The following is a 24,333-nucleotide window of genomic DNA, read 5'->3' on the forward strand; positions in this document are numbered from 1 at the left end:
CTACAGGGTGCGGGTTGGCCATACCGCATGTTATGCAAGGGGGGCCCTTGATGTGTTTACCCCTGCATGTGGCATTATCTTGAGTTGCATCTTGTTGTACAGGACCAGTAGAGCACTCTTGACTGGTTTCAGCAGGATTCTATGCGGCCCAAAGTGGCGTGACAAATTGAACAAAGATATTGCATATAGTTCTGTGTGAAGCTTGGTAACAGGCTATAAATAGCCAAGCAGGATCAACGGGGGATATCCAAATAGCATTTAGAAATGATGCTATAGGCATGAATCAGATGAAAGTGTGGTAAAACTGCTTCAAGTAAGGCTACGTGTATGTGGAGTGTGAGCCACGCTTTGGGAGGCCTTCGACAAGCAATGATGTGATTGTTGAAGTGCAAACTGTGATTTGGACAGATCGTCAATTGAAAGCTAGTGGATAGCAACAAAGATGCTGTGAATGTCATCTTAAAGGGACTCTAAAAACAAATACAAAGTTTGTGTGGACTGTTTAAATACCATTCCAGAAACCTCGTAACATTTGCTTTGTGCCAAGCAAAGACTTAGTTTACGAGAAAATTGCATCAGACATTTAGTTAAAGTGAACCCATGTGTTCAGCAGCACAATGATATGTTGGGAAAGGTAGTTTCTCAGAACACATGTAAGCGAGGGTACACTCGTAATCCACTGTGCAACTTGCTAATTCCATGCACTTTAAATTGACCTATTCTGTCGCTTCTAGAATTGCAGTTAAAATTTTCAGTGTGTGCTTGTTGGAGTTCTTGTGTGAATCTTTGTTCGGATCATTTCTCACGCCTAATTATTGTTGTGCTAAAAGAAATGAGTTGTCTTGCGTTAACTTTCACATAATTTTACTTTCTCTACAATATATCTTGCTTCTCGATTTTCAGTATGGCAGCTCCAGTCGGCGAGACTCGTACAACTCTGATGTGACGTCACCCAGAGGTGAGATCATCTCTAAGGGTTACAAAACTTTTAAAGGTATTTAAAAAAAAGAATTTTTCTTTTACTGAAAATGTCATAACTGTTTGCGAGTAGGTGTGAAAGCAGAGAATAGATTGACAATCTGAGAAAGCAAGGCACATCAAAGTTATCGCACTACTGCCCAGACCAGTGTGTAGGAAAGAGAGGACTTGATTTTGTCTTACGTTGTGGTCTGAAAGGGACGCAAAGAAAAGTATAGTCTCAAATGTCATAAAAGGAAGCTTAAAGCACAAATGCATATACAAACTATATACAAGTAAAGGTGCGATGGTCAACATCCAAGGTGATGTGCTTGCAGTTCCAACAAATGGCCGGCCATTTCTTCAACATTCTTTCGCACGTGGCCTTTTCCAAATGCTTTGTAACAATAGTCGACCTATGGGGATAGACTAGTGCATCAGTGTGCACGATGTTATGTTGCGGCTGACTCCAAAAATTAGTATTGTGCAGCTTTGTCTTGCCATCTCTTACTGGAAAATCTTGTAAATTCTTGTTAATGTGGTCTGATAATCCTATACATACAGTACCTGGCATTGCCAGCATGGCCTATAGCTGCGAGAGTTGCAGGACTTTGAAGTTGATGCTCTGAAAAGTGTATATGCCTGTGCGTCACCTTTAAGGTCTTGCAACTTTTGTACCAAACTAGACAGAGCCTTCGGTCAACTTGATTATATTTCCTGAATTGTGCAGAAGCCACTGATACCCAGCTTAGTGAAGTCGAAGGAACATTTGCAGATCGGTTCAGAAATTTAAGTACAGGGAATAGCACGTAAAACTAGAACCAAACGAGATAAAAAAGGGCCTCATGGCTGAAATGAGCACGTAAAACTACTGATCAGTCTGTCCTTGTAGTTTGGCGGTTTGATTGATTGACGTGTGTGTGTGGCTCATAGGCGAGGGTGATGGAGCAAGCGGCCTCTCCTCAGAGCTGGAGTGTGCGCGGCCCCAGACGGCGGGTGAGGAGGAGCTTCAGCTGCAGCTGGCGCTGGCCATGAGCAAAGAGGAGGCGGAGCAGGAGGAGCGGCTCCGCAAGCACGACGACCTGCGGCTCCAGATGGCCATCAACGAGTCCCAGCACACGTGAGTTGCCGCCCCTCCCCCTCCAACCCATGTCCCGCGAGATGCCAGAGAAAAAGAAAAAAAACCACAGCGGCTCTTCTTGAGTTCTGAAATTACCAAACACTTGGCAGAGAGAGACAAAGAGAGACTACTCTGTAACGCATAGGGTATTTAATGCTTTTAGCATTCTTTGGGAACCAACCAGGATTTCTTGTAAATGTCTGACCCGTTTTCGTGGGCCAATCACAAAGATTGTGCAGTCTAACGCAGCGGTAAAATTTGTGCAGTGGTAGCGAGGGACCACAGGCATTTGCAGATGCTGCACGACGTTGCGAACTGGTTCTTCAAGAGAGACTAAAGGCAAATAATAAGTCAACGTGGACTGTTAAAATACCAGCACAGAAACCATGCAGTGCTTGCTTCATGCCAAGAAAAGAGTTTGTGAGAAAATTGCGTCTGAAGGGTACGCATACCTTTAGCGCAATTTAAATCGCCTGCCTCTGAGCTAGGAGTGGTGACATTGCGTACGTCATCACCGCCCTCTACAGCCGTCCGTGGGTAAAACGGCACCCAACAGACGGCTCTACACTTTTGAAAAATGCAAATGTGCTGCCATGGAGAAACTGAGCCAAGACGGCGTTGGATTCGCCGCTGCAGCTGCTCTTGGTCAAGCGGCATGGACTGTTTGGTCGTTCCGCGATATCACATGAACGTGGCATTCGCTGCTACTTTTAGTTTGCTGTTGATCTATCCCCGCAAGCAGGGCACACGTCATCAGGGTGAATCTCCTGTTATATAGCATGTACCGTATAATGCGGAATATAGGTCGAGGCGGAATATAGGTCGACCCCCTTACATTGAAGCAAAGAAGTCAACATAAGAATTATAAGGCACAAAACTTTGTTTTATCTAGTGGTGCCGCCTGACTCATCACCTGCTCATTCGTTTGAGCTGTCTGAACTCTCGTCTGAAGACGACTGCTTTTCACTGGCTGCGTCCCACAATATGTCATCCTCAGTGCCGTCCAAGGAGTTGCTAATGCAACACTTCTTGAATGCCCGCACCACCGTATCATCGGGCAGCGAGCGCCAAGCCTGCGACACCCATGTGGCCACAGTGGCGAGAGGCGGCCTGCGCAGCTGGCCGGTTGGGGTCGTCGGGTTGTCGCCGGCCATCCACTGATTATATTGTTCACGGACACAATCTTTAAAGGGCTTTTTGAGCACGACGTCCAGTGGCTGAAGTGTTGAGGTCATGCCTCTCGGAATGACGGCGAGTTCCGTCCGCCCGTCGCGGAGTGCCTGCTTCACACCTGCGGTCAAGTGCCCGCGAAAGGCATCCAAGACGAGCATGCTCGGACACCGCAGGAGTGCGCCGATTCCAGATGGTCTTAATCCAATTGAGTATGAGGGCCTCGTCCATATAGCCCTTTTCATTCACGCAAACGACAACATCCCACGGGAAAGCCTCTTTCGGCAGCGTCTTCCTCTTGAAGATTACGTATGGGGGCAGTTTTCTGCCGTCTGCAGTACATGCGAGCATCACCGTGAAGCGTGAATGCTTGTTCCCCGTAGAAAGAAGCTTGACTTTTTTTGCGCTGCGTTCGCACACTGTAGTGGGCGACGGCATGTCGAACCACACCGGCGTTTCTTCAGCGTTGCCGATCTGTCCCATCATGTAGCCATGCTGCTGCCGGAGACAGATAACATAGCGCTGGAATTCAACCAGCTTGTCCTCGTATGCCTCTGGCAGCTTCTGGCAGATTGATGTGCGCCGTCGAAGTGCGAATCCCTTGCGTCGCATGAAGCGACGAACCCAATAAATGGAGCCCTTGAATTGTTCCTTGGGCAGTCCGGATTCTCGGGCGATCTCAATAGCTTTGATGCGGATAAGTTCCGCTGTCACTGGCAAAGATCTGGCACGATGCTCGCGGACGAAATCCGCCACTTTGTCTTCGAGCTCCGGGTGCACCGCGCGGCGCCTGCGAAAGGACGGCTCCCGCGCGTTGCAGACAGACAGCTTGGCTTTCTGTGTTTGCCAGTACCGGATGCTTTTTTCCGAGTCGCCAAATTGCCGTTGGGCAGACATGTTCCCATGCATTTCAACATATTCGATGACTTTTTAAACGCCGCAGTGAACTGACGTCGAGTACTCGTACTCATTTTGTTGGCTGTCGGGAAATTAGCAACGCCAGGAACGATCGCTGCACAAAAAGGGAAGATGGCGTCGGTCCAACTGCGTAGGCCGTGTCGGTCACCAAGGAGGCGATAACGATGCGGATGCCGAAAGGTCTGCGCTCCTACATGTTACCAGACGACTATTTATGTTGTGCCAAGGGCCGGTATATAAGTCGAGGGGTGACGTTTTAGTAATACCTTTTGGAAAAAACCTCGACCTATATTCCGCACTATACAGTAACGTGAACAGATTGGGATAGGCCTCTGTCTGCACAAGTCTGAATGTCAGTTCCTGAGGCCTGGTGAGCTTGTAGTGAGGAGGAGGGTATTCTCGCCACAATATAAAGGCATTTTGTAAGTTCATTATGAGTAGCGGGCGCGTCCCTATCATCCGTAACTCTCTCCTCAGCCGTTACGCTGCCACCGTAGTCAGCAAATGCGCGCTTTAAGCGGTAACGGAACAACTGAAATGTGAAAGTGCGGCGGCACAGAGTCAAGCGAAAGCAAAACCTTTCGAACATCCAGATCACTGTCAAGGGTAACGTATCTTTTTTCTAAAAATTGAATAGAATTGAACCAGTAGCATTTTCTTTCATCTCATAGTGCAATGCGACTATCTTTTTATTATTAGTGTTTGAGTACTACGACTGAAAGAACTATAATGAGGAGTGCCTACATGATCGGGCCAGTACTTTAATGTCTTGGGGGAGTCTCAAGTTGCATCCATTTACTTCAATTTCTCTTATACTAAAGCTCTGCTGTCAGTAAAATTGATGCCTTATGTGTTCTTGAGCATTAATCTATCACTTCAACTTGGCTTAATATTTGCCTTTAGTGTCCTTTTCACGAACTAGCACTCAAAGTACCTGTTGTCACTAGCATGTGGGTAAGGCACGGTGGCAAGGGGAGTACCGTGCATAACACATAGTGCAATACAGTGCCCCAAATAACCACCTCCCAAAGCACGCTAAATGCATTTTCGAATAGCAGCTGGGGTTGTTTCTTCATAAATTTTTGCAAAAATTGCTAGAGGGAAATTGAGCACTAACGTCTTCAGTGGCTGCTGCAAGTGCGGTAGCTCGGCCAGTGTGGAAACAAGTGGTTTAGGCACAAGTGTTTAGGCACATGGATGTGCCTAAACATCCCTTTTATTTTCTTTCTTGCTTCAAGCAACTTTGTGGCTTCACAAATTCACAACTTTCAGCAAAATGTTGCCAATGTAAAGGCGTGCACAAGGATTATGCATCGGCACAGAGACTTTCTGCTGATTAGTTCAAATTCTGGAAAGGCGAAGTGCAGGCGAAGGCGAAGTGCACAGAAAAGAGCAACACACTGATTGCAATGTGGTTCGCAGTGTGTGTGTCGCTCTCTTCACTGTGCTACACCGGCCAGCCTGAGTTTCTACTCTGCTGAAGGCATTGTCTTTGTACATTTAGAATAGTACTATTGCTTGGAAAATATAGAAAGGTAACGCATAGTGAATAAAAGATAGTCGATCGATTGGTTTGATCCGATGGAACTGCAATAGCGTTAACCCTTCGCAAGCCTCAAGTAATTGACGAGGTGCCTGAAGAATGCCGCAAGGCTCCTTAACGACACCTAAGACATGTCACTTTGCGCCTGATGTTCCACTTGGTATTTTGCACCAATTGCATACGCTCACTTTCGTTCACTTTCATTCATTTTCGTTCAGTTGATCTTTTCGTTCAGTGACATTCCTCAGCATGGCTTTCCATTCTGCTTGTTGATGGCACAGCATCCATTTTAAGTTGTACTAAAATACACAGTACAAACACACGTCTTCACAAGACATGTGTGAACCTTTGAAATGCCACAGTCTATCTGCCAAGTCTGCCACAGTGGGATTCCCTCCTCACCCCTCCTCCTAAGGTGTTAGTCACACCACCTTCTCCCTCCTTTGCATACCCTCTCTCACATCCCCTCCCTTCTAACACTCGTCCTCTCCACTTGTGATGGCAAGCATTTATAGCCTCCTCGCCATACCTGCATCCTCTACCATGCCACAAAGAAAACTGACGGATGCTGATGGGCTTTCATTTGCATGAGTGATCTAATGCTGGCACATTAAAAGACAGGGGAATGTCTGAAACTGCAAGCACAAAGATTTGAAAAATTTGTGCACCACTTGTCCTTCCCATGGTAGCAGCAGCACCAGAGTTCTCTAGTAATTTTTGTACAAATCTCTAACTATAATGGACACTAATAAGCTTATCTTACCACATGTTCAGGATGTTCTTTTTGCTTACCTTGCCACATGTTCAAGGTAGAGCTAGAAACAAAGCTATATTTTGTGAATTAAGATACACTAAAGACCTGGCAGGTATAACATGAAGGGGCTAGAAATGACCAAAATAAAATTCAACAGTGACAGTGCTGTTATAATGCAAAAAAACTCTGAAACAAATTACATGAGCATGTCAGTTTATACAAGAAATGCAATTGTAAACAGTCAGTTGGATTATGAGAATAGTTCATGATGTAGAAGTATTGCTTTGTTTTTAAATAAGCACAGATGCAGCATGCATGAGCACAGTACACACGACTGTACACACTGTATTAGCAGCACCTGGTCGAGGTCACTGTTCACACAGGATGACCTTGCGGGGTCTTAAATAAATAGGAAATACAAACTGTTCCGAGTGGCCAGCGCACACATACAGTCAACGACTGATTTTCCAGACGCCCGGCTTTCGGACGCCTTTGCGGCATCTACACCTACCCCATGGGGTCAATCCACTTATAAGAATGTCTAAAATTTTGGATGCAAAATCCTTCGCCGTCCGATTTTCTGGACTTTTTCCCATCACTGCAGCTTCGAAATGGCATTATCGAAGCTACCACTGGCGACATTTTCATCATCTCGCTGCCTCGAACAGGTGCTCTCGCATGCAGATCTGCTGGCGGCTGTAGCCACCACTGCAGCAATGCTAGGCCTGGCTGTTTTGATGTTGATTACAAGGCTTCTTGCTGTTTGGTGTAATTTGCTGCTGTTAGCGAAGGCTCCGACTCCGCACTTGTAATCCCCGCCAATGACTTCGAAGCTGGGAAAGCACAGCGCATTGCGTAATGCCGGTTTCCGAAAGTCAGCTTCACCTCGATACAGCAGTTTTGTGCGGCGAAGCTGACATGAAGTATTGCGGTGAAGCATATCAAGAGTGGGAAGCGGCAGTTGTCCCGGAACACACTTAGTATTCCTTAGTTACACATGCATGCACGCGCTGTCTCCTGTCAAAGGACAAGCATCGGTACGGCTAACAAGGGCACTGGCAGGCCTTCACAGCTATTTTGGATGTGCCTGTGGCAATTTGCGCCCTTGGGTGTAGTAAAAAGCATGCGTATAATTTTTTCTGGCCTTTTTTTTGTGGCCCATAGGAAGTCTGAAAAATTGAACGTTGACTGTATATCTTGTCTTTGGCAGCCGTAATGGCTTGTGGCTGTGCCAGAAAAAAGAAGTCCGCAGCATTATCAAAATATGATGGTTAAAATGGGAATGTACATCATGTTGAATACAAGTTGCCTATGGCCCGAGAGACTTAGAGACTGCAAGCCGTCAGCAGCACAAAACACATTGGTGAACGCTACTCAGAATTAGTGGTAGCACCCTTGTCAACAGCAATAATAGCAGGTGTATATCGTGTTGCAGCTCATATTGAGTACGGTAGTACATGGAAGAGATGAACCGTGTTAGTCAGGCTGAACCATTTTGTTCTTTATTTTTTCTGTACCAAAGTTAACATATTGAAAACTGGAAGCAATACTGGCAATAGGTCCTTGCTTATCATGAGTGTTCCTAATACCTGAATAACTGCAAGGAATTAAGCCTTTGGGGCAGCATCTTTTTTATTTTACTGAGGCTTGTGATGCCAATGTTGTGAGCTTGTGTTTAAGCCAGCTTTTATAAGCTGCCATTAGCTTTCGGCAGATCGCGTTCAAAACCAGCTGCACAAAAAGCACAGCAAGGCCAGCCAGGCCTAGTACCGGACTTGCGTCGCCACCTGCCGGGAGAAAGGTGGAGAGCCATTTTCTGCTTTGCCCGGTGGATTCCCTCGGCAGACGGTGACGCCAGCCCGTTGCAACTTCCATTTTTGCGCCCATTCAAATCTGTCTCTCTCTTCATTGACTCCACAGTTTCTCGCTCGAAATGCACATGCAGCATGTGCTTCGACACCCAGAACTGTAAGCACAACCATTTTCTTTCGTTCCTGATCCTCCGTTTCGGAGTGTAAGGGCGTTTGTTCCTCACTTGCTGGGCCTGCCACATTCGCAGCACGGCGACACTGCACAACGGGGCGACCTCCTCCTCCTCCTCGGCAGGGGCTGGCCCATCTTCGTCACACCACCAGGCTGCATCAGGCCTTGACGACCTGCTGGGTCTCAGCCTGGGGGCCTCAGGGGGTCCCAGTGGGGCCGAGCCCCCATCGGTGACAGATCCCTGGGGCATGCCGCTGTACGACGGTGCTCAGGTGGGCAGAATTAAAAAGAGGTAGCGGAGAATGAAAGAGCATGAAGAGGAAACAAATACAGCGCTGTGTGTGTGTCTTTTCTTGTGCCTTTGTACATCAGATTCCTGCACCGTTTCTTTGTGACAGGGAACAGACAGCAAGCCCAACTCAAAATGCCGCTCAACTAAAAGCTATGGGTGTGCAAATGTACAAAACTTTTGAACAACAAATCGAATGGTGTCCTATTCCATGCTATCAGATTTGGCCTTTGAATCGTATAATCAATATGTATCCGTAACTGCAAATATTTTGCTAATAGTTTTTGAATGATCTTGGAACCGTCAACTGTGCGCCACCTGCAGCAGGGAAAACAGTGGCTCGTATGGATTATCGCCGCCTACTAAAAGCATGGAGTACGCTACCAATGGCACTGCACATCGTGCACTGTAAAACAGATAGGTGAATTTGCTTATCGCAATAGGTTTGGCAGCGATAGCTGTGAATGCAGCATGCGACGACCCGGGTGGAGATTTGCTGGTACCAGAATAAGAAACCGTGTGCACCGTCATTTTCATGTGACACGGGCGGCTTATACTGTTCTCGATTGCGTGCGCCTTGCGCCTTTTCTGGTTCACGCGAGATCTAGCGGCCGGAAAGCGTATTATACGATTGCAGTCTGCGGCAGGGAAGGGCAGCGTGTTTTGGTTATTGCCTATTAAAAGCATGCGCTACGCTTCCAGCTGCACTGCATGCTGTGAAACAGATAGGCGAAGATGCTTGTCGTAATAGTATTGGCGGCAATAGCTGTGAATGCCACGTGCGATGACTCTGGAGAAGATTTGCTGGTACCAGAATGAGAAACCGAATGCGTGCCGGCGTTTTTATGCGAGAAGGGCGGGCGAGTATTGCAGTGAAGCTGCTGCGGCAGACAGCTATGTACTGTTCTCGATCGCTTGCCTTGCGCATTTTCTTGTTTACATGGGATCTAGTGGCTGGAAAATGTATCATACTATCACAGTTTGGTGATGCACTGAACATTTGTGCCGAAAAATCTTGTTTTCCGGGAGCGTATTAACTGGTAAAAAATGAGTGTAACTCTATTGGGTCATTTTATGTGTTCTCGATTGCGAATGTTGACGCCAGGAAAGCATGCGTAACGGGAACATATCAACAAGCTTTACTGTATTGACAGGGACCCAGATTCCCTCACTAGCAAGCACTGCGGGGCCTATCCAACGAATTCTCATTCAATTGCGATTCATGCAATTCTCGTATTCTCGTGACTGATTAGCACTCGCAGCGGCAAAGGCCTTGCAACTTCCTTCACAGCACGGCCGCAGCACGTTTCTGCATCTGAGAGACGTTTTTCACTACTGTGCACACATCTTCATTACTTTTTCGCCAGCATCGCCAGGTCACTGCCCATCGCGATGTAGAAGGTGCTCTTCATCCTCGACAGCTTTGCACTGAGTGAAAACGAAACTGCTGTTTGCCGCAACCGCTACAGATGAAACTGTGGCCACTGTCAACACGATCATGCACAGTGACCTTGCGGTTCTCATAGCGTGTGGCCGACATGGTGTTACGTGTGGAAGTAAACGCAAGAATAAAGGCTTTAAAGACACAAATAGGCACGAAGTGTTGTGGTGTTGCTGTCATTCATGTACGATTTCCACCGACGACTACGGCGATGCAAACTCTGCCACCTTGTTTCGGTAGATGCTGACGCCGTTCTTGCTCTCTTGTGTCGCACATTTGTGGCGCTCCGCTCTTGCCGAGCTCTGAAAGTTGTTCGAGTTAACCGATGTGTGGCCAAATACGTCCAAATTAACGAGAGTTTCATTGCATTAAATGATGCATACGCCTGCCAGGATCAAAGGACAATTCCAAATTATCTGATTTTCCTAATTAATTGGATTCCAGCTAACGACGTTTTACTGTAAAATAAAACCTCATTATAGTGAAGCCAAAGGGGGAGCCAGAATTATTTCATTATGTCTATTATTACATGTGCAGTTAGATTTCTAGGGGATTTTCACTTCATTATATCTATTATTTTGTTGCCAGTGACATTTGTCTGTATAGTCAGCGGCCGATTTTCCGGATGCCTAATTTTTTGGACATGCCCGATGATTTGGACACCTTTGTGGCATTGCCAAGTTCCCCATTGAATCAATGTATAAGAACGCCTGAAATTTCGGATGCAAAAACCCTTTGCAGTTCGATTTTTACAACTTTTTGCCGTGACTGCGTGCCCAAAACGGTAACAATGAAAGCCAGCACTGCTGCCATTTTGATAATGCCCCTTCTAAATGCAGATCCACTGGCAGCCATAGCCACCACCACGGCAACGCTAGGCCTTGCTGCTTTGATGCTCATTACAAAGCTTCTTGCTGTTTGGTGCCATGTTTTTCATTGAAATAATTTGTTGTCAGCAAAAGCTCTGACTGCCTTTTTAATCCTCGCCAATGGCATCGAAGTTTGAAAGCACAGCACATTACACAACGCTGCTTTCCGAAAGTTAGCTTCGCCTCAACGCGTAACTTCTGCGCGGTGAAGCGTATGTGAAGTATTGCAGTGAAGCATGTTAATAGGAGGATGGTGCAATTGTCATGGGACACATTTAGTGTTCCTTAATTACATACGCGTGCACTCACCACCTGCTGCGAAAGTACGAGCGTTGATGTGCCTAATAAGTGTGCTGGCAGTCCTTCAGACATGCTTGTGCCGATCTGAGCCCTTGAGGGCAGTAGAAGGCAGACTGCCGGTTTTTTTTCACATGTTTTCACGGCTGCTAGGGAGTCCGAAAAATCGGACATTGACTGTATTTGAATCAAGAGATCAGAGTTAGCCATGACCTCTTAAGCCCTGCCATCCTTAATGTTCCTTTGTTGGCTCTGAGGGTATAGTAAATAACTGAATGTAAACGGCATGGCTGGTAGACAGACTCTTTTCCAAAGCGTGGCCATCTTTTTTTTTTCATTTCACGACCAGGCTGCTGCTCCGGACCCATGGTCATCACCCACAAGCAGTCGTCCGAACGCAGGTAGTCAACCAGGCGACCCTTGGCGGTCGCCCACTTCCAAGCCAGGTGTGCTCTCTTTTGGCGAGGGACTTGTTTCAGTACTGTGCGCAGTGTGCTAACCCCGTCCCATTCATGGCAAGCAATGCTTTGAAGGCTAAATACTTTTTCTTAATGCTTGTATTCATGACCAAAGAATACTGTCTTATAAATGAGAGATAGTGGACTCTTGTTAATTCTAACCCGCTTAACTCGAATTTGTGGTTTAGTTGAGCCGATGACGCAGTGGTCCTCTCAAAATGATGTGTACTTCAGTGTGCGAAAACGCCCAGCAATTAAAACGCCTAAGCGTTTGTGATGGTTAATTAGAACATACTGTGCTTCCAATTGTGCTCTCATCAGTGTGCTAACTCGTGGGGCGGTGCAACTCAGGCGATGTCTCCTGTTGCCAGTGCTCTATTTTGTCGCTGTATAACCTGCACCAGAAGTTTTTTTTATGTAACCGTAAAGTCTGGGTGCGCTTTATATGCGAATTTTAACTTTAGGCGTGCCTTCACAGCAGCAAATGTTTTGCTTATAAATGAGGCTTCACTGCAGCACACGCTGTGCTGCCGTGAAGCCACACTTCTTTAACTCGTCACTTGTGTTAGCGCAGTGCACAACTGCTGCCTAATGGAGCACATCGAGTAAGTCCTCCATTTAATGAGGTTCATTTAATTTGAACTCTGTTTAATCTAAACAAATTTTCGACTCCCTCGGGGTTGATATTATCGGGATTCGACTGTATTGGCCGCAAGATCAAGCTGTAAGTGGAAGCAATGTTGCCATGTTGGTGTGGACGGGCAGTTGGCGGCACGCAGTGAAATGTATACAGCAGCATTTCGTTGCGAGTGACTTGGGATAACTGCTTAGGAAGGAAATGTGCTGACTGCAGTAAACGTACTGTATTACCCACCAATGCCACATCATTACGCAAGGTGCACAGAACGGGAAGGAAGTGCAAAACATAGTTTCTGTTTCTGTACTTCCTCGGTGCTTTTTGTTTCGCGTTCGACTCGCATTCTTCCACTTTGTTTTGCGCGACTGAACTTGTACTAAAGTTGGAACAAAGAGATGCCTGTATTCTGGTACCATGAAATTGATGTAGCCAGTTATTGAGCGCTGCGCTTCAACACTTGTATGCATACATAACTGCCTTTTTTTTTTCTTTCTTTCCTAATTTTCTGTAAAATAAGAAACAGTTACCATGTTCAGCTAAACAAGGTACGTCACTATGAGTAATAGTGCAGGGACAGGATTGCCATGTGATCTCAAAAATTTTTTTTTTCTCAGTGACTGTAAAAACGTAGCATTTAAGTGTAAAGCTTGTCCTTGCATGACTAGTGCATGAAAGTGATGTGAGAAAGTTCAAAATTATTTTAAGGACCAAACTTGTGTCATTTGCTTTATTTAAGGAAATGATGGCTGCTGCCAAGCACATTAACAACCACACTTAAAGCTAACAGCCACACTTAAATGTGCATTATATTAGCTGCCAGTGACTCAGTTTTATGACGTCCTGTGATTTGCGACTGCAATGTTACACAGGATCCTTTTGGAATACTCTATTTCTGCTTCTACCTTGTAACAGATAATCGAAGTACCAAAGGGATAAAATTATATTGCAAGGGCAAATTATTTTTGTGTAGTGGGATATCAACGAACTAGGGCACCTTGGGAAACAGCTAAGGATGGTTGCATAACCACTAAGTGAAAGTGAGGCAATTTTACTCCTAAGGTCAAGTGGATCCTACGATTATAAGTGCTTAAGGTTCCTTTTTGCTACTGCTGAGTGATCTTCATGCCACCTCGTTCGTGTTTCATGGTATTGAAAAGATTCTGTAATGATCAACACATTGCAACGAGAAGTCGGTGAAGTGCGGCGTTTAGGCTTAGCAGAGAACACTTCGTTTGTTTAAAATGACACTGCAAATGTATTTTGTGATGTGATGTTCTTTAAACACAATGTGGCAACAAAATTGAAAGAATTCTAGAGAATAGAGATCGCGACGATCACACATAGAGTGCACGACACATGCTCTCATTGATCTTCTTACGGCGCAAAGGCTGCAGCTCGAGGCAAAATGCTTCTGTACTTCATAAGAAAATAATGCATACCACCATTTAAGACTGTGCTGCAACCGCACAGCAAACTCGTAGGATAAGCCTGCCGTACACCCACTCTTGAACGCATAGTGGCTAGCAGACGACGCATCGTGCCATCCACACTAAGTGTGAGGTTCAGCTAGTGTCCACCAGGTGGCGACTCTGGTCAGTCTCGCGGTCGATAGATATGTCTTTTGTAACTTGATGGATTGAGGCGCATACCTTTTTCGTTGCAAAATGTGGCGCATTTATTACACGGAAAGCGTCACAGATATGAATCTACCCTATTTGAACAAATGTAGCAGTGCTCTTGTAGTGATTTTTTCTCTCATTTTGTCTTCATTCAAACAATTATGTTTTGGTGAGTCAAATGGGTGGCCTGCTGTTCTGTCTTGCATTCTGATGGGGGGGCGTGCAATGCAAAAAAAAAAAAAAGGAAAGGTTTGGTTGTCGAGGTTTGTATGTGTATTACTTATTCCTTAGTCTTTCACTTGACATCATAGCCCTTGGGTAGTTCAGGGATGTTTGACCCAATCAATCAATCAATTGTCTGGAGCAGCAAATCATGGAGACCCATGGTCGAGCAGCCAAGACCCCTGGCGATCTTCAGCCACAGGGCCCACAACCAACGGAAATGACTTGGACGAGTTTGACACGCTGAGCAAACGATCGGCTGCTACCAGCCCGATCTCAGGTGGGTTAAACATGCTCTTGTTCATGCTTTTTGTATTGCATAGTCTTTAAGGGCACAATCAGAATTTTTGCAATATTTATACGAAAGTGAGAGCATGCTTTTTCTATCCTTCCAAAAATTGTCAATGTGGAACAGCAAACAGCAAACGAACAGCAAACATGCACCAATTGTCTCATTACTTGGCGCCTGGCTGAAGAAGAACTCAAACCAACGCGAGCTGCTGCTGTAGCCAACATAAGCGAACACTGTTGTGTAATGGTGAGCATCGATAATTTTCTCTGGGGGGTGTGCTGTTAAGGAAAATTCCTGCAGGATGAGGCATGTGGGCCATATGCCAAGTCTTTGGTGCTTTGAACAATTCCTAATAATGTAGTTACGTAGTGACATCTGTGTTGCCATGGCATAATTTTTTTTTTCTGCAACAACACGATTATGCCACTGCCGAAAATTTACACCAGCAGCGAAGTCGAATACACTTGGTTACTGTAATATTAGCTGTTTTTTGTCTGTCTGAGCACTATGCCACCACGTGGCCAATTTTTAACAGTATCGCGCGATCATCGACCCGCGTGCTTGTCAGCACCTTATTAACGACGCTGAGCGGCGAAACAAACGAGATACGCACATGTGTACACGTGCGCCTACTTTCGCTATTTCACCGCTCCGTGCCGTGATGATAAGGTGCTGACAAACACGTGGGTCGATGGTCGCGCGATACTGTTAAAAATTGGCTGGGTGTACAGGACGCAGAAGGGCACGAAGTGCGCAAACGCTACTCCGAATTAGAGCAACGTGTTTGATTAGAGTGGTTTGAACTAGAGTCGTATGACGAGTGCTTCTCGCTGCCCAGTCCAGGGGCGCGTGGGATCTCTACCGCTTTCAAACGGATGCATTTGGCTGTCACAGGCAGCGATCTTACATGCAGCTCCCGGACGAACTCCGCAGCCTTGTCTTTCAGTTTTGCAGTCCGCTGTGGTCCGCCCACGAAATGACGGTTTCAATTGGTTTGCTGCTTCTGTCTCCGCCAGTACGAAATGCTCCTTTCAGATATTCCAAATTCACGCTGTGCCGCGAGGTTGCCGTGGACTTCCGCGCACTCAATCGCCTTTTTCTTGAAGGCGACGATGACTTGTCGTCGGCTTCTGCTCATTTTGAAACAAAATGTGAAAAAGCAGCCTTTAACCAATATAACTGTGTGACAATGTAAACGCAAATTGGCGGTACCACAATGTCGTCACGACGCGCTGCTGCTGATGGCGATGGCGAAGGCGCTTCTTTACTTCATTTGCCCATTGTTGCAAGACTTCCGTAGTTTTTCCACAAATGTCCGATATATAAGACGAGGGTCAACTTTTCGCAATAGTTTAAAAAAAAAAAGTTAGACCTATATTCCGGTTTTTACGGTAGTAGTTTTATCTCGCTCAATGACCGCGGGAACTCGCTGTCAGAACGTTGAGGAAGCCCGGCAGCAGCAGCGAGTGAATTGACCTTCGTGCTGTCTCTTGCACGCGAACTAAACGTCGAAAGCACAGCGCATACGAAGCTCCCAGCACCGGTAGCTTCGTCCACATCGCAGATCGCTTTGAAAATACGGCGGCTGCACAGTTGCATCATAAGCAGCAGCCGCTGGATAGAACCCCCCCTTTCCCTTGCCTCCCCCGGCGCCTCGCGCACGAAAGAAGACTGCATGTTTCCGCCCCGCCTTCCTCTCTCACGCACACGATATTGAGCTGCGATTGTTGGCTGACCCTCGCAAGTCAGTTGTCAGCCCGTGTCGACACTGCAAAACCACGTTTTATACACCCAATTTTGAAAAAAAATTGCCGCAAATTTCATCCGCTGTAGCCCGTAGTCTGTCGTAGCACCGTCCATTAAATGTGAACTTCGTTGCATAAATAAAATAGGTAGAACAAACTAACGGTGAAATATGGTCCATTATATCCGAAAGTCTGTTGTACGCAGGTCTGTTGTAACGACCGTAGACTGTAGTTCATCTGGCGCATCTGCATTACAAGTGGTGTGTGTTCTATGGGAGAGTAAACAGGAGTAAAAAAGGGCGCATTCTAGCCAGTTCTGCACTATAAACAGTTACGTTATAAGGGGTGTAAGCTGTATTCACTACATTTTATCTGATATGTCAGCCACATCAAATGTAGCTGCAGTTATCGCAACAAATTGTTATATCCGTGTTACCGTATTTACTCGAATCTAGGCCGGCTCAGATTATAAGCCGACCACCAAATGTCTGAAGCTAGAAAAAAAATTTTGAAAACTTACCTCGAATGTAGGCCGAACAAAAAAGTAAGGACGGCATTCACAAAATGATAACAGCATTTATTTAATATGAACATGCTGATCTCAGTCTACATCGTCACTGCCGTTAGCCTCGTTCCTATAGCCCAGACCACACATACGCTTGCAGACACACGCAAGCTCACGTCTGCGCGCCATCGCACGCATCAAAACGCAGCGCGATCTCTGTGAACAGCTCATTTCTTTCATTGCGCGCTTATCTTCCTTATTGCTGTCATCTCCTTGTGGCACACGCAAAAGCGTCTCCCGTTGCCCCTTCCAATGACGGACCTTTTTCTCATCGATGCTGAAGTCCCAGCTGGCTTACTATGCCTCTGCGGCAATTCAACTTTTCGTTTGAAAGCGGCATTATAGTGTGCCATTATGGTAAAGCCACGCTGTACGCTGATACCATATAACTAGCTCTGATACAATACAGGTCAAAGCGACAACATCGCTCGTGTATTTGAGTTGGCTACTGGCCTGGCTAGTAGCGGCTGCGATACTGACTTTTCTAGATGGCGCTAGCTATGGACCATATTTATTATTTTCACTTACAAACTAGCACATTCTTTACGATCCTCAAATCTAAGCCGACCCTAGAGTTTTGTATATGATTATTTGGAAAAAGCTATCGGCCTAGATTCGAATAAGTACGGTATACAGTTGAACCCGGCTATATCGAACACACTGATTACCCCCCTTGAACATACTATGCAAAAGTATAGGACAATTGCATAGTATTTTCAAGGGGGGTAATCAGTGTGTTCGATATAGCCGGGTTCAGCTGTATACCGTACTTATTCGAATCTAGGCCGAAAAGTATAGGACAATTGCATAGTATATCGAATTCCATTTTCGTCGGACATTCGATATATCGAACGCCGCGTCGCACCACGCCCCTGGAAGGTGCGCTTTTCCCAAAGACATTCGTGTCCGGTCCTCAGGGGAAAACATTTCTGCAGTCAGTCAGCAGGCTCCTCCTCTGCACATGCGCGGCCGTCGCCTAGCGACGGAGACGCAGAGCCTTTCCCCCTTTCTTGTGCCCCACCGGCGCGCGCTCTCTCGCTCCTCCTGTACCGCCGGCGTGTGCATTGGGCAAGGCCATTGGAGCTCAACAAAGAGAGAGTGCGGCACTGAGACGCGGCGACGTTTCCAAGCCACGCTTCCTGAAGAAAGGAAGAGAGAGTGAGGGGTCGGCACGGTCGCTGCCAGAGAGGGCTCAAAAATGAAGCATAGCGAAGCAGCAATTGCACCCCACCCACAGCGCCTTTGACGGCATATTCCGCCGATCTTTTTCCCCGCTCTTTTCGTTCTTTTCCCTTTGTCGTTCCTTTGCAGCCGCGTTGACTGCCACTCGAACGTTGGTTCTTTATTCTATGAACATGCTTCGCTCGGACTGCTCCATCTGCGCATCGCGCGTTTTCTTGTGTGTACCTGTGTTTAAACGTGTCGTGTGTAGCATGTATGATTGCGGTCATCTGGTGAGCTATGGCATCCGCGGACAAAAAAGAGGAAGAATCTGGACTTTGCAAGAAAGTTTGAGGTAATCTGGCATGTCGAGAACGGAGAAAAGTCCTCCGTGGCAGACGCATTCGGCATTCTGCGGTGTACTTTAAATACATTGTTAAAAAATGAGCAGGACATCAAGCTTAAAGCAGGTGAGGAAAGTCGCTCGGGAGCGTGTCGTGTGTGCCCTGCTGCTTTTGACAAAGTGGAGAAGGCACTCTATACGTGGTTTCTTGAAATCCGAGCAAAAAATATTCCCGTGGATGGCCCGATGTTAATCGAAAAGGCCAAATGGTTTGCTACGGCTCTTGGTGAAGAGAACTTTTGCGGTGGCACTGGATGGCTGCAACGGTTTAAAAACCGCCACGGCATTGTAGGAAAGGCCATTTCAGACGAAAGTGGGGCTGTCAGCAGCCAGGAGATGCAGCAGTGGCTTTCTAAGGAGTGGCCGAAGATCACTGTGAAGTTTTCGCCTGCAGAAATCTTCAATGCAGATGAAACTGGTCTCTTTTGGCAAATGTTGCCGAATAAGGCACTCGCTTTTCGTGGAACCTCATGTCATGGCGGTAAAATGAGCAAAGTGCGTGTGTCGGTACTGCTTGCAGCCAACATGGACGGCTCGTGCAAGCTACGGCCATTCGTGATCGGGAAGAGCAAGTCACCGTGCTGCTTTAAGAACTGTAAACAGCTTCCCGTCCGCTACGGCTGTAATAGGAAGGCCTGGATGACACGTCAACTTTTTGTTAAATGGCTGCAGGCTTGGGACGCTGGGTTGGGCAAGTCGGGCCACCGAGATATGCTTTAAGGCTTTTCCCAATGTGTGGTGTTTTAAGACGGCGACGGAAAACTGAAATGAAATCGAGCTGGTGGGCAACACTGGAATACAATGCTGCCAGAGCGGAAGATGATGCTTACCTTGCGCTTCCTGCAGCATAGAAGAGAGCGCGTTTGGGTTATTGCCTACTAAAGGCGACTTGCATGCTTCCAATGCGCTGTGTAACAGATGGGGGAAGATGCTTATCGCAGTAGGATTGGTGGGGATAGCTGTAAATGTGGCGTGCGATGAACCGTGAGGAGATTTGCTGGTACCGGAAATGGAACCGAGTTCATGCCGTCGTTTTTGACACGAGCGGCTGTTTGCAGGAAAGGTGCTGTGGCGTGCATCTACTGCTCTCGATCACACGTGCTTTGCATCTTTTCTCGTTGACACGGTATCTAGTGGCCGGAAAACTTAACACATGATCGCAGTTAGGCGATGTACTGAATGGTGATGCGAAGAGGTCGTGTCTTTTAGGAACTTATGAACCGGTAAAGAAAAAGAAAGAAGCGTTAGTGTATTGGGTTATTTTTTGTTTTCAATTGCAAATGTTGGTGTCTGGAAGTCATATGAAATGGGATCGTATCAGCAAGGTTATACTGTATAATGAATTATATTGGGAATGTTTATCACTGATATCAGCATGTTTACACGTTGATATCATTATGATTTTAATGGATACCAGTGTGGGGGGGGGGGTGGATGTAACAGATACTTTCATGTTGGATGTGACATTGCTATAGCAAGGTTTGACAGTATTGATGCTCACCTTGCTTCCTCCAAAACTTTAGAAGCTATGTGTGTAAAGAAGCATGTCTTGATCAGCCATGCGTAATCTTTCCAAAAGTGCTGTGACTGTGACTTCTCCTGTTTTCTTCTGTGGTGTTGTGTTGTCTCTGATTTGTGTGTTTTGTGTTTTATCTCTTCCCGCTCCCTCTTTCCCATTCCCTTTCGTGTCTACCATCTTCGTCTCACACCTTCCTCGACTTCATCGCGCGGTGCGAACGGCATCTTGTCTGCAACAATTGCTGCGTTCACCTCCAACCGTGCTGCATCACCGTGGCAACGGTAACGTCTCGTCACAACGATGCGCAACGTGTGCTCTCATCGTTGTTCGGCCGATCGCTGACAACGTTTATGGTGACACCCATTTCTGTTTTTCCCTACTTCTCTCACGCGCATTTCATTCCGTCGCATTAACTTCTTAACAATTCGATCGGTAATGTGCTGGTAATGTCCTGCGCTGAACGCTGTCATTGGGCACTCTTCTTTCTTCTGTTTCGCGTTTCACATTCTGTCCTCTGGTATGTGGTACCTCTTGATCCCTTTGAAATAACACTGGTACGATTTGGGCTTATGATGTGTGCTGGTTATCTCATTGCAAAAACAATATCCTAAATTGCCTGTAAAACTTATCTTAATTAACTGATGTCTTAAATTGTGGCGTTTGCAACGCTATGACACTTTCATTACAATGTTTCCTTGCCATTGCAATGCTTTCTCACCGCGTCCATCTTGTGGCTCCAATCTTATCATCTTCCTGTTGCACTAAACGTGTCTTGTCTCCGCTATCTCTTCAATGCATGCTGTCAACGCACTCTTACAAAATATTGCGACGTACTTGCCCGCCACGAAACGAAATGTGCAACCACGGTGTAATGAAAATGGTGTATCGTGTTCCAACGAATGCATACCATGAATGCCCTGTGACATGAAATACCCTGACTAAACTGTGCCTTGTCTCGGGGATGTTGTCGGCACGTGCACGCCTGTAGAACAAACTGGGGCGGTCGGCGATGCGTTGGCATTGGGCGGGCTGCGCCGCGCCTTGCCCAGTGCAGAGGAAGAAGAACTGAGCAAACGGAAAACACCGGAGAGCTTCCTAGGTCCCAATTCGAACCTGGTGAACTTGGACGCACTCGTCACGACACGGCCCGCAGGTGAGCCGGGCGGTCTCGTGAACAACGAAATGAGATCGCGCCTATTCACCTAGAGCAGAGAGTAGCATGGTGGTGTGGCTTCATGCATGGCAATGCCTGAAACTAAGGGTCTGACGGCTTGCTCGGAGAAGGTCGAGAATCGCTGCAACAGTGTGCATCCTGCATTCTGTGCTTTGCTGCGTTATGATGCAGTCAAACCTTGTCATGGAGGACTCCCATTTAACATGTAAACACCTGTGTAGCTCACTACCTGTGTTGCTGTTGCTTGCTTTGTTGTGTCAACATGTACGGAGTCTACAGGGTATTGACAAGACTGTAAGACAGTAGGGATAAAATTTTTGCTGCAAGAAAGGAGGCAGATAGGCACTGTAAGGCTGGAACAAGGCTAAGAGACATACACATGCTCTTGCAAACACATGGGTGATGTGTTTTCAATATGCGTTTCTGCTACACGGCGCAACCATACTTACTTGGTCAAGAACCAGTCTCTGCATAACATTTCATTGGTTTTCAACTGTAGTGCTCCTGGACACTGCCACATTCTGCGTTAGGCTGTTAGATGCACATGCGAAGAACTCTTCAGAAAGCATTAGAAATTTGGAACACCTGCCTTCTTGCAACAGTCCCAAAAATATGTGTTCAGACGCCTCTAACATGCAGTTCAAAGGTGCGTAAGAGGCCATGGGGGTGTGTTAGGCTAATTTACTTCCATGCCAGTTTGAACCACAACGTTGGTAACTATAAAAGAGCACTGAAATTGCATTTCAGACTTTTCATTCTGTGCAGTGAATGAAGGTCTTGGGACCTCCAAATCCTAGAAGGAACACTGGCATGCCAAGCAGCACCGTAAATGACTGACGGCCGACTTTGTTAATTCGTCCCTTATGGGACCGATGAAATTGATTGAATTACATGGCGGGTCATATTAAACAAGATGCAGAGAAAATGGCAAAATACTGCACCGGTTCGTTCGAAGTACTGGTGGCCCGATTCTAACACGCCCTCGAATCATAGGTGCGCCCACTTTCTATGTGTCCAAAGTATAAAACTAACATAGAAATGACATTAAAGCCCTTAAACAAGTAGAAATCTAGTGTGCACCCGTTTTTTGAGCAAGAAAAATATGTTGCATAATGGCAGGTGGGGGTGGGGGGTTTCCCGAAGTCGGCTTCGCCTCAAGGTTTTATAGTCAACCTTGCTGCTCTACATTTGTGTTAAGTGGGGAAGTATATAAATAAGGCAAAGGCGGTTTTGGTTTTAGTGCTTATCAGAATAGGATAAATACCGTAATCAGACATGTTACCGTATTTACACGATTGTAAGTCGACTCGAATGTAAGTCGACCCCCCCTTTTGCTTGACCGGAGAAAAAAAAAAAAAAAGAGCATACCCGAGGGTGCATTTGATAGCGAAAATTTATTAGTAGCTGACATGATCACTGGACTACACGTCTTCACTAGTGCTGCCATCGTCATCGTTGCTGCGGTCCCACAGCGCGTCGTGGTCCAGCGAAATTTCAAATTTGGCAAACGACCGCACCAGGACATCTTGTAGAACAGCAGCCCACGCCAAATGCACCCAACCACACGCAGCCATCAGGGAGGCTCTTTTGACAGGTCCGGTTGGCGTAATTTCGCAGTCTTCTGCCGCCAGCCACTCGTTGTATTCACGGCGGAGCAGAACCTTAAAATTAAGGCGGAGGTCCGGGCTTATTTCATGACCACGTCGCACTTCACTGGCAGGGACCGATCATGCATTTCAGCGACGTACGCCGCAAGCTTAGCCTACAGCTCCGGAAAGCGTCCATACTTCGGCACGTGGGACACAGGTGAAAATTTCGCTTCGTTGCAGTCGCCACTCTCGCACCACCCGTTTAGAAACATCGAAATTGCGGCCCGCTGCGCAATGATTTGTTTCTTCAGCGTAAAGGATGGCAGCCCTCTTGAACGCTGCTGTGAACGAGTGCCGAACGATTAGTGTGCCAGGAGCACTCATGACGACTGTGGAAGCATAGAAGTAGCACGTAGCCGGCAGTCAAGTGGAACGCGTCAAACCAATACCAATGCCTTTAAACAGAGAAACAGAAACTCGCGAGCGGTGTCTGTTCTTCCATGAACTACCGATACTCCCTGCAAGCACCGCCGTTCTGAGGGTGCCGCCGCAAATGAGGACAGCGGCGCTTCCATCAACTATCGACACTCCCCCATGAGTGTTGCATGCACTGTAAGACTCTCAAAAATGTTGAAAAACCCTTCCGAAAAGCGAACAAACACGCGGGATAGCGAAAAGATACGGGTAGGGCCATAGGGCAAACATAAAATTGTAACTACGTTGTAGCTCCCGTTGGTATCGCTTTTTTTTTGGCGGGGCCATGTTTTGGTTTCGATTGTAAGTCGACCCCCCAACTTCAGACTTTCAAATTTAAAAAAAGGGGTCGACTTACAATCGTGTAAATACGGTAGCTACGATTATTGCTTGAAAATCTTCCTAGGGCAGGGCAAAAATAGGCGTCCTTGGCGGGAGATGACGTGTATTTAATTTGTTCACTGTCCCCTAAGCTCTGCCGATAACAAATGCTACCCACTTAAAGGGTCGTTATTCCGGCTCGCTCGGCAGTCTGCTGTTCATTCATTTCACGGCCCGATGTAGCAGTGTAACTGACGCCAAGCAAGCCAGAGCAAATGCCATAATGTCACAATGTCATCCTTGCACCCAACCGCTTTCAGTGGCTAGCCACAAATGCACCTCCTTGGAAGCAAAACTGGAACTAGTTACTGTAGTCAACTATTTAGCTGTTACAGCTAAACAGTTATTATAGTATAGCCAAATAGCTAAGTAAATAGTTACAGCTAAAAAGCTATTATAGCCAACTATTTAGGTATCTCTAAGGCATGCCACTGTTTCTTTCTGGGTGTCGTGGTCCAAGACCTTCATTTAGTGCAACCCTTTTTTTTCTCCCTAATTTTTTATGTATCTATGTAGCTGTAGTTCCCAGTGTGTAGCATATCATTTTCATTCTTTTAGGAAAATTTGAAAGCTCTTTGGTAGTTTTGGAAATGGTGCATTTGTGAAAAATCAGAAACAAAAATAACGAAACACAAGTAGCTTTTTTTTTTCATAAAGATTTCTTGTTCTATAACGTAGCCCAACTATGACTGATACAACAAGAATAATTTAAAAAGTACAACCGTGTTCATGACCCCTCCGATTTCAGTCCTT

General features: G+C 46.4%; 1 protein-coding gene across 7 annotated transcripts in view; it reads left to right on the top strand.

The window, feature by feature from the left end:
• Positions 1–24,333, top strand: part of LOC142589967 (epsin-2-like) — a 46,649-nt gene that overhangs the window by 17,129 nt on the left and 5,187 nt on the right. For 4 of the 7 annotated variants that reach the window (XM_075701718.1, XM_075701716.1, XM_075701719.1 and 1 more), the window contains 6 exons: positions 904–958; positions 1,891–2,077; positions 8,522–8,717; positions 11,691–11,787; positions 14,423–14,557; positions 20,951–21,115. In XM_075701718.1, coding sequence (XP_075557833.1) covers positions 904–958; positions 1,891–2,077; positions 8,522–8,717; positions 11,691–11,787; positions 14,423–14,557; positions 20,951–21,115 — 835 coding nt within the window. The remainder of the gene's footprint in view (positions 1–903; positions 959–1,890; positions 2,078–8,521; positions 8,718–11,690; positions 11,788–14,422; positions 14,558–20,950; positions 21,116–24,333) is intronic. The other 3 variants (XM_075701721.1, XM_075701720.1, XM_075701722.1) reach the window with 3 other exon arrangements.

The sequence above is a fragment of the Dermacentor variabilis genome, chromosome 8 (assembly GCF_050947875.1).
Source record: "Dermacentor variabilis isolate Ectoservices chromosome 8, ASM5094787v1, whole genome shotgun sequence".
In the NCBI taxonomy this organism is placed as follows: domain Eukaryota; kingdom Metazoa; phylum Arthropoda; class Arachnida; order Ixodida; family Ixodidae; genus Dermacentor; species Dermacentor variabilis.